We start from the raw sequence: 10,799 nt of genomic DNA, 5'->3' as shown, positions 1-10,799 counted from the left end.
TCTCTCTCCTCTCCTGTCCACTGTCTCTCTCTCCTCTCCTGTCCACTGTCTCTCTCTCCCCTCTCCTGTCCACTGTCTCTCTCTTTCTCCTCTCCTGTCCACTGTCTCTCTCTCCCCTCTCCTGTCCACTGTCTCTCTCTTTCTCCTCTCCTGTCCACTGTCTCTCTCTCCCCTCTCCTGTCCACTGTCTCTCTCTCATCTCCTGTCCACTGTCTCTCTCCCCTCTCCTGTCCACTGTCTCTCTCTCTCCTCTCCTGTCCACTGTCTCTCTCTCCTCTCCTCTCCACTGTCTCTCTCTCCCCTCTCCTTTCCACTGTCTCTCTCTCATCTCCTGTCCACTGTCTCTCTCTCCTCTCCTCTCCACTGCCTCTCTCTCCTCTCCTCTCCACTGTCTCGCTCTCCTCTCCTCTCCACTGTCTCTCTCCTCTCCTCTCCACTGTCTCTCTCTCCTCTCCTGTTCACTGTCTCTCTCCCCTCCCCTTTCCACTGTCTCTCTCCCCTCTCCTGTCCACCGTCTCTCTCCCCTCTCCTGTCCACTGTCTCTCTCTCCTATCCTGTCCACTGTCTCTCTCTCTCTCCTCTCCTGTCCACTGTCTCTCTCTCCTTTCCTGTCCACTGTCTCTCTCTCCTCTCCTGTCCACTGTCTCTCTCTCCTGTCCACTGTCTCTCTCTCCTCTCCTGTCCACTGTCTCTCTCTCCCCTCTCCTGTCCACTGTCTCTCTCTCCTCTCCTGTCCACTGTCTCTCTCTCCTCTCCTGTCCACTGTCTCTATCTCCCCTCTCCTGTCCACTGTCTCTCTCTTTCTCCTCTCCTGTCCACTGTCTCTCTCTCCCCTCTCCTGTCCACTGTCTCTCTCTCATCTCCTGTCCACTGTCTCTCTCCCCTCTCCTGTCCACTGTCTCTCTCTCTCCTCTCCTGTCCACTGTCTCTCTCTCCTCTCCTCTCCACTGTCTCTCTCTCCCCTCTCCTTTCCACTGTCTCTCTCTCATCTCCTGTCCACTGTCTCTCTCTCCTCTCCTCTCCACTGCCTCTCTCTCCTCTCCTCTCCACTGTCTCGCTCTCCTCTCCTCTCCACTGTCTCTCTCCTCTCCTCTCCACTGTCTCTCTCTCCTCTCCTGTTCACTGTCTCTCTCCCCTCCCCTTTTCACTGTCTCTCTCTCCTCTCCTGTCCACTGTCTCTCTCCTCTCCTCTCCACTGTCTCTCTCTCCTCTCCTGTTCACTGTCTCTCTCCCCTCCCCTTTCCACTGTCTCTCTCCCCTCTCCTGTCCACCGTCTCTCTCCCCTCTCCTGTCCACTGTCTCTCTCCTCTCTTCTTTATTTATCTCTCTCCTCTCTACCGTCTCTCTCCCCTCTCCTGTCCACTGTCTCTCTCCTCTCTTCTTTATTTATCTCTCTCCTCTCTACCGTCTCTCTCCCCTCTCCTGTCCACTGTCTCTCTCCTCTCTTCTTTATTTATCTCTCTCCTCTCTACCGTCTCTCTCTCCTCTCCTGTCCACTGTCTCTCTCCTCTCCTCTCCTCTCCACTGTCTCTCTCTCCTCTCCTGTTCACTGTCTCTCTCCCCTCCCCTTTCCACTGTCTCTCTCTCCTCTCCTGTTCACTGTCTCTCTCCCCTCCCCTTTTCACTGTCTCTCTCCCCTCTCCTTTCCACTGTCTCTCTCTCCTCTCCTCTCCACTGTCTCTCTCCCCTCTCCTGTCCACTGTCTCTCTCCTCTCTTCTTTATTTATCTCTCTCCTCTCTACCGTCTCTCTCCCCTCTCCTGTCCACTGTCTCTCTCCTCTCTTCTTTATTTATCTCTCTCCTCTCTACCGTCTCTCTCCCCTCTCCTGTCCACTGTCTCTCTCCTCTCTTCTTTATTTATCTCTCTCCTCTCTACCGTCTCTCTCCCCTCTCCTGTCCACTGTCTCTCTCCTCTCTTCTTTATTTATCTCTCTCCTCTCTACCGCCTCTCTCCCCTCTCCTGTCCACTGTCTCTCTCCTCTCTTCTTTATTTATCTCTCTCCTCTCTACCGTCTCTCTCCCCTCTCCTGTCCACTGTCTCTCTCCTCTCTTCTTTATTTATCTCCCTCCTCTCTACCGTCTCTCTCCTCTCTCCTTTCCACTGTCTCTCTCTCCTCTCCTGTCCACCGTCTCTTTCCTCTCTCCTGTCCACTGTCTCTCTCTCCTCTCCTGTCCACTGTCTCTCTCTCCTCTCCTGTCCACTGTCTCTCTCTCCTCTCTCCTGTCCACTGTCTCTCTCTCCTCTCCTGTCCACTGTCTCTCTCTCTCCTCTCCTGTCCACTGTCTCTCTCTCCTCTCTCCTGTCCACTGTCTCTCTCTCCTCTCTCCTGTCCACTGTCTCTCTCTCCTCTCCTGTCCACTGTCTCTCTCTCCTCTCTCCTGTCCACTGTCTCTCTCCCCTCTCCTGTCCACTGTCTCTCTCTCTCCTCTCCTGTCCACCGTCTCTCTCCTCTCTCCTGTCCACTGTCTCTCTCCTCTCTTCTTTATTTATCTCTCTCTATCTCCCTCCTTTCTTATCCTTGTTTCGGGCTCTGTCTTTCTTCTCTCCTACCTCTCTCCAACTTTCTCACTTTTTTCATACTTTTTTTTTTACATACTTAAATCACACCTCCCTACTTATCAGCAGCTAAGAGAGAGAGTAATCACCTAGCCAAATAAAAAAATGAAACAGAACAATGAAAAGAGAGAGAGAGAACATTACAGTTACATCGCTCCAAGTCCCCCTCTCTCTCACATTCTCCTCCGTTATTTGTGACATCAGAAAACCCCCAGAGGAATTTGATTATGGCGAACGTTATACACTAAATGAGCATAAATGACTTTTGGCAATGACTCCTCGCAATCTACTGGGGAATGTGGAGCCTCCAAACAGTCAGAACAAATTAAAAGCCAACCTGCTATTTTACTGTGGAGATCTGTTGATGTTGTAAAGCGAGGGTAACGGGACTGGAGGCCTTTACGTGACTACCCAGCAGATTTTATTTGATTTTCCCCCAGCCCCAAATCCAAGCCTTCTTGGCATAAGATGCTATGCTTTGACTAAGCATGGGGTCTGGAAATGGCCTATTAAATACTTTTTAACACTTTATGTTGTTCCATGCCCTAGGCCAAGCGGACAAAGTTTGTCACTCAGCAACTGCATGTGGAGGGGGAGAGAAAAAACTCCCATCACAGTCTAAACTGGGCGTAATGTCAATTTCATTAACAAGCGTGGCTGGGGACACACACACACACACACATGCAATAGGTGCATGTGCACATAGGCGTCCTCAAACACACACATGTGCACATACACACACATGAGCCTGCCCATACACACACACAGTGGAGACAGACGTGCACACACAAAACACACATAAATCCACACACATCTCCGGGCTTAGTGCGATGGTGTGAAAATATGTGAGTGTAAATGAGATGCAGACAGCCTCACAGCAGAGTCCCTGACAGAAATAGGAGAGAGAGTGAGAGAGCGATAGCTAGAGAGCAAGAGCGAGAGAGCAAGAGCGAGAGAGCGAGACAGGGACAGAGAGAGAGAGAGAGAGAGAGGATATGGCTCAGCTCTGAATAGCTAAGCTGAGGTTTGAAGAAAAGAAGCAAGTCATGTTTAGCATTCTGTGCATACCAGTCATCTCTGAATAATGGACAGTGAAATAACAGACTCCTTTTGGTTCTCCCTTTATTTATTTTTAGGACTGAAATAAAGTGTACTTTTACTTGCTATTGTTCTTTTTTAAACTTAACAGAAACAATTTGGAAATTCCAGGTAAATAGATACTGAAACTGGATCGTACAAATAGAGCATTGCTATTGTGCATTGAAAGTACATACAAGCAGTAATAAAGCCAACTCAACAAGTCCCAGATTATGAATGAGAAAGCTTAACACTTTATTGATGACATCAGAGCAGATGGGTCTGACATAAACGTTTGGCACTCAGAACAGAACAAGGTTTATTACCGCTGAGTGGTGAATGGTGACATAATGACAGTATCACATTCATATTTACAATCTGATCCATGGTGAAAATACTGCCAGTTGTTATGATGAATTAGGATTAATGCAAACTTGATGTGAATTGAATTGCATTTTATTCACTATTTAAAAAATCCCAAAAGAAATCCTTCTAGCTTTTCACCCAAATCAAACAAATGTCAAATAAATTGCTTAAGAAAAAAAATGAAGCTCTTAAGAAATAGGTAATTAAATAAATACTAGAAAACACAAAGATACAGATACTCTAGGTAGTTATTGTTCTGTTAAAATATGAATTCTGAAACATGAATCCTACCTGTACAGCTGCTAGTCTACTACATTCAAAATCATCTGAATTGAAATGACATCAACCCATTTGACTATCTTCCACCCGAAAATATACAAGTTCCTCGTACCCAATTGTACCAAAGTCCTCATACACAAATTGTTCATAGTTGCTGGGAAATCTACTGAGAAAAAAAGGCATGATAAATACGGTTTTTACAATCAGGTTTCTAAATGAATGTGGGCTGTGTGCTTCCTGAATAGAACAAAACGTTTTATTTCAGTACTGTGTATGTAAAAATCTACAAAAAACATGTCTAGTTCGATCTAAATGTAATAACACTAAACCTTGTAAGACCACATTACTAATGATACTCTCAAAACATGTTAGTCTGATAAGGACAATCTAGTGAGAATTTCAGGGAATCTTGTTATGTTCAGTTCTCCAACGCTTCTCACACGCACATCTCTCACCTCTCTCTCTCTCTTTCTCGCTCGCACAGGCACGCACACACATAACACAAGGCGGTGGTCTTCACTGATAACGTCATAGGGAGATACATTTTTACTGCAAATGAGTCACGTTCGCTGCCACCTAAACAGACATTTGGAGCGTTACCCACAATACCTCATAGTCAACTCCACCAAGTAAACAACACTCCCCCCCCCCCCATCTCCATCTCCATCCCCTCTTCCTAACTCTTCCTTTTGGAAATCCCATATTCCCTTCTACCTTTATCACCCCTTCCTAAACCCTTTCCCTCTGGAAATCCCTCCATCCCTCACTCCTTCGAACGACTTGCCTCCTCTTTGGCCCTCTCGGCTTGCTTCAGGGCGTTGATGACGGGGAACCATGGTGACGGGGGCAGCTCGGGGATGATGCCGCCAGCGGCGGTCCTCTTGTCCTGGTTGAGGTGACCCAGGGCGGTGTAGAGACTGCTGGAGCGGGGGGGCACGCCCGGGTCCTCCTGCTGCTGCTGCTCTGTGTAGTACCAGGGCTCCAGGACTGCTGCTGGGGTGCAGTGCTTGTGCTGCATGGGGAAGAGGAGAGAGGATGGTTGGTGTCAATTTTATTATTTACTTCAGGATGTGAAGAACTTTCCATTTTAAATCACTTCCTGAATTGAGTGAATAGAAAGTGATCCCCAACCCTGTAAGAGACAGGAGCCAGAAGGCAGAAGCGTCAGTGAAGAGGGTGTGCAAAGTGATGATGTATGATACTGTTGCCTCTATTTATGGTTAGGGACAGCAGGGATTCTGGTCATCATAATGGGTTGTGGTAGGACTCGGAAAAGGATGAGGGCAAGTCACATGTTACTGCCTTACCCTTCACTGAAACTACTTATTACAAGTGAGTCATACAGCGTCTTATCCCACAGCGTGGGCGAGCATGAGTAAGGTTCTTTCAGGGAAATGATTTTTCATATTCAGACTTAGATGTGCCAGCTTCGTCTCATTAGATATGACACCTGAGTTGCCATCCTTAGATAAATGAAAGGTACTCCACCTCCAATTTGCTAAGCTCTGACAGGAGAAGCTGAGGGAAATCCAAGGCTTCTTGACAGACTACCTGACCTTCTGTCACGATCGTCTTCGGGTGAAAGAGAGGACCAAGGCGCAGCGTGATATAAATACATCATGTATTTATTTAAGAAAGACGAATAACACTAAAACAAACTAAACAAAACAACAAACCGACGACCGTGAAGCTATACAAACAAATAAGTGCAGACACTGGCAACTAACACATAGACAATTACCCACAACCTACCTAATGACTATGGCTGCCTAAATATGGCTCCCAATCAGAGACAACGATAGACAGCTGTCTCTAATTGAGAACCAATCTAGGCAACCATAGACTTACATAAACACCTACACTGAACACAACCCCATGAACTCTACAAACACCCCCTAGACAATACAAACACCCTATACGAGACAAAAACACACAAACATCCCCCATGTCACACCCTGACCTAACTAAAATAATAAAGAAAAACAAAGATAACTAAGGCCAGGGCGTGACAGTACCCCCCCCCGCCCAAAGGTGCGGATTCCGTCCGCAAACCTGACATAGAAGGGGAGGGTCCGGGTGGGCCTTCCTACGGCGGCGGCTCAGGTGCGGGACGTGGACCCCACTCCACCATAGTCAATACCCGCTTAGGTGGCCTCCCAGGAACGAGGACCCTTGCAGCGAGTCCCGGACTGAAGACCATCGTAGATGGCGCCACTGGACGGAGGGGCAGCTCCGGACTGAGGGGCAGCTCCGGACTGAGGGGCAGCTCCGGACTGAGGGGCAGCTCCGGACTGGAGGGCAGCTCATGACTGGAGGGCAGCTCATGACTGGAGGGCAGCTCATGACTGGAGGGCAGCTCATGACTGGCGGGCGGCTCTGGCAGCTCCTGACTGGCGGGCAGCTCTGGCAGCTCCTGACTGGCGGGCGGCTCTGGCAGCTCCTGACTGGCGGGCGGCTCTGGCAGCTCCTGATTGGCGGGCGGCTCTGGCAGCTCCTGACTGGCGGGCGGCTCTGGCAGCTCCTGACTGGCGGGCGGCTCTGACGGCTCGGGACAGACGGGCGGCTCTGACGGCTCGGGACAGACGGACGGCTCTGACGGCTCGGGACAGACGGACGGCTCTGACGGCTCGGGACAGACGGACGGCTCTGACGGCTCGGGACAGACGGACGGCTCAGACGGCGCTGGGCAGGCAGGCAGCTCAGATGGCGCTGGGCAGGCAGGCAGCTCAGATGCCGCTGGGCAGGCAGACAGCTCAGATGGCGCTGGGCAGGCGGGCAGCTCAGATGGCGCTGGGCAGACGGACAGCTCAGTTGGTGTTGGGCAGACGGGCAGCTCAGATGGCGCTGGGCAGGCAGGCAGCTCAAACACCGCGGACAGACGCCCACCCAGACCCTCCCCTAGAGTTTTAGGTGGTGCGTCCGGAGTTCGCACCTTGGGGGGGGGGGTTCTGTCACGTTCCTGACCTTATTTCCCTTGTTTTGTATTTATTTAGTATGGTCAGGGCATGAGTTGGGGTGGGTTGTCTATGTGTGTTTTTCTATGTTGGGATTTTGAGTTCGGCCTGGTATGATTCTCAATCAGAGGCAGCTGTCAATCGTTGTCCCTGATTGAGAATCATACTTAGGCAGCCGGGGTTTTCACGTTTGGTTTGTGGGTGTTTGTTTCCTGTGTCAGTGTTTGTGCCACACGGGACTGTTACGGTTAGTTCGTTTGTTATTTTGTATTCTGTTTTGTTTTCGTGTATATTAAAATCATGGAAACTTACCACTCTGCACATTGGTCCTCCGATCTTTCTCGCCTCTCCTCGTCCGAGGAGGAGGAAGAAATAGACTGCCGTTACACCTTCCATCAGTATTGTGGGAAATGACCTCTCACAAGAACCCTGGCTGCCTACGCTCTGCTAAACAGAAGACAACGCCACGACACCCTCTATTTGATTCTCCTTTTTCCTGCCCCTTTTCATGTCTCCAACAACACATTAGCCGTGGAAAAACGCTGCGAGCTACACTGTACCCGTCTACATCAAAAGCCTTTGCATGGAAGGCCCCGTTGCCCATCTCCCTCATCTCGTTTTCAGCCTTTAATCACAGTTTAGTCACGCTCAGCCTTAATGAAAGGCCCCTCTCTGATTCACGGGCGTCCCAATCTACTGCCTGACCAAAAAGCCTTGCCTCCCTCTCGCTCTTTCAAGACAGGGGGCCTTTATAGAGAGTAACAGGCGGGGAGCGTTGCCTGAGCACACGATGCCTGGGAGGTGTCCTAAGGAGATAATGAGTTTATGTTCCCAGAGTGAAGAGACAGAAAGAGTGGGAGAGAATCCCTTAGACGTCTCTGGTGGGAAAATATGTTGTCAAGTACTAGATGTTGTATGAGTACTAGATGAGGTGTACAGTAAGTACGGACTATAGGAGAGAGTGTATTAGTAAGTCATTGGGACTGGATGATAATTATGTTTGTGAAGGCGATTATAAGAACTTAAACAATAGTCCTCTGTTGGTCTCTGTGAGAGAACGCTAGTGAAACAACCTCTGCTTCTTGTCTGTGGTTTTAATGAATGTAACCTCGAGTGGCGCAGCGGTCTAAGGCACTGCATCTCAGTGCTAGAGGCGTCACTACAGACACCCTGGTTTGATTCCAGGCTGTGTCACAACCAGCTGTGATCGGGAGTCCAATAGGGCGGCGCACAATTGGCCCAGCGTCGTCCAGGTTTGGCCGGTGTAGGCCGTCATTGTAAATAAGAATTTGTTCTTAACTGACTTGCCTAGTTAAAAAAAGGTTAAATAAAAAATCTATAAAAACCTCTAGGACTGTCTGACTGGGATAGGAGGCAGTGTGTGTTTATGTGTGTGTGTAATGATGATGCTTTCAGTAGTCTACCTTGCCCTCGGGACGTAAGCCGTTCGGATAGAAGGTGTGTGTGTGTGTTAGCGATGCCTACCTTGAGAACGAAGCCCTCTGGGCAGGTAAGTTGATCGTACCACAGAGCCTTGTACATGACCAGCAGGACAAGACAAGCCAGGAACCCAAAGGTGATGAGGATCAAACCTGTGAGCTGGAACACACACACACACACACACACACACACACACACACACACACACACACACACACACACACACACACACACACACACACACACACACACACACACACACACACACACACACACGACCATGAATATCACCATTCCCAGTAGTACTTCAGTAAACATACTACCGGCCCCTAGATAAGACTTTACCTTGACCTTCTCTGATACCTCGTCGTACAGTTTTATATTCAGCTTCTTGATTCCCGGCACGTAGAACTTCTTCTTTTTCTTCTGCTGCAGCTGATACTCTGTTGTGGTCTTCACGATTACCTGAGGATGAACAGCAGCATGGCACACAGAGCTCTCCGAGTCAGATCGCTGGGTTGGAACTGGGCTGCTGCCTTAAATAGAACTGTAAGGGGTGTGTGTGTGTGTGTGTGTGTGATCTACTATGTAATCTAAGAGGCTCTGAGATAGTGTGGGGTGATGCCACAGCACTCTGAATCATTGGGATAACAGGGAGGCTGGGTCAAGGCACAGTACAGGGACCAATGACAGGCTCAGAAACGATGTAGGCTTGATGTGTGTCCAGACGTGTAGTGTAATGTAATATACAGACAGGATGTACTGAACATGTTTAATAATTGCTGCGTGCACCCCCCCCCCCCGCACACACACACGCACACGTACACGCACGCACACACACACATGCACGTTGTTACCTTGTCTAAGTATGGCTGTTGCAGCTGGTTCACCTCCAGAGGGGTGATGAGGGGGATGTTATCAAAGCCATTGTCCATAGACTGTTCTTTATCCAGCTTCTCAGCCAGGTTACTGCCCAGCTTCACCATGTCTGCCTGCCTGAACAATCTGAATGGGGAAAGAAGAGGATCAGATGCTGGGTAACACAGCTCTGTTGGGTTCAAACTACTTCTCAATGACTGTCTGTCTGGACGATTTGGATCGCGATACAAACAGTGCTGAACGATTAGATGCTGGGTAACGCAACTCGGTTTGGCTTTACTATGCAGAGGGTAAGGTACTTGGTAATGCAGCTTGGTTTTATTCCACTTAGTTGCTCCCTGTTTCCTTGTGTGGCTGAAGTTGATGATGATGTTAAAACGATAGTGGTGATGATGATGATGATGGCGAGAGCTTCATTCAAATGGCTGCCATTTTATGCCCGACTGTCTTCGTCCTGCACTATCTGGGAGGTTTGTGTCAAACCAGGTGTCATCGTCATTATGTCCATTTCCACAAGTAGGCCTACAGTATCTCTTTCAGTCGGCAATGTGCATAGAGTTTATTATGTCCATACTGGCTGTAATTCCAAGGTGAGTCATGTAAAGACGTTGCGTGGGCTACACACAGGAACACACGCTGTGTGTTTGCTTCATATCCTATGTGTGTGTTGGTCTAACTGTGCTGTTCCCCCTCCTCCTCGATCAGCGCACCATCTGAATGTGGAACACAAGGTGAGAAAGCCACTGAGCTCGTTGACGCCGTGTGAAACGCAACACCCCCTTCTCTGTAGCTCGCCATCCTGTATCGCTGTGAGAATGACTCATAACGATGATGCTAACAAGGGGGCAAAGATCAGCTTCTCGCAGGTTCAATCATACAGACAGGTACAGGCAGAAACACAGACGAGCACGAAAACATACACACAAACACACACTCTCTCTCTCGCTATCTCTCTCTGTCACTCACTCACACACACACACACACACACACACACACACACACACACACACACACACACACACACACACACACACACACACACACACACACACACACACACACACACACACACTTCCTCCAGGTTCCATTAGCCTAGCTATTGTTGCACTGTGGAGTGAGTGGGTGGCTATAATGGCTAATGTAGTTGTCTGTACAAAACTACAGCCCACCATCTTCAGACTGTAGATTGCAGCCTACTGTAGGAGGGAGTTGTGGGTGCCATGGTGATTCCGATGACTGATTGATGC

The 10,799-nt window shown here is 49.1% G+C and overlaps 1 protein-coding gene across 1 annotated transcript; it reads right to left on the bottom strand.

Moving 5' to 3' along the window:
- Window positions 1-5,042: 5,042 nt before the first annotated feature.
- On the bottom strand, window positions 5,043-9,659 carry LOC120032677 (neuronal vesicle trafficking-associated protein 1-like). Its single transcript, XM_038978875.1, has 4 exons — window positions 9,531-9,659; window positions 9,019-9,138; window positions 8,719-8,832; window positions 5,043-5,291 (listed from the first exon to the last, which is right to left on the bottom strand). Exons 1-4 carry the CDS (start codon window positions 9,657-9,659, stop codon window positions 5,043-5,045), a joined length of 612 nt encoding a protein of 203 aa, XP_038834803.1.
- Window positions 9,660-10,799: the final 1,140 nt, after the last annotated feature.

This window comes from Salvelinus namaycush, chromosome 39 (assembly GCF_016432855.1).
Source record: "Salvelinus namaycush isolate Seneca chromosome 39, SaNama_1.0, whole genome shotgun sequence".
Taxonomy (NCBI): Eukaryota; Metazoa; Chordata; class Actinopteri; order Salmoniformes; family Salmonidae; genus Salvelinus; species Salvelinus namaycush.
The sequence above is the reverse complement of the archived record's forward strand: the minus strand, read 5'-3'. Positions and strand labels throughout refer to the sequence as shown.

Bases quoted from the DNA above. Each gene is read 5' to 3' on its own strand.
- LOC120032677 (XM_038978875.1), bottom strand. From the start codon at position 9,659: ATGGTGAAGCTGGGCAGTAACCTGGCTGAGAAGCTGGATAAAGAACAG. The intron at 8,833-9,018 runs GTAAAGTCTTAT...TGTGTGTTCCAG, and splicing joins AGGTATCAGAGAAGGTCAAG to CTCACAGGTTTGATCCTCAT. The intron at 5,292-8,718 runs GTAGGCATCGCT...TTCCCCATGCAG, and splicing joins CAGAGGGCTTCGTTCTCAAG to CACAAGCACTGCACCCCAGC.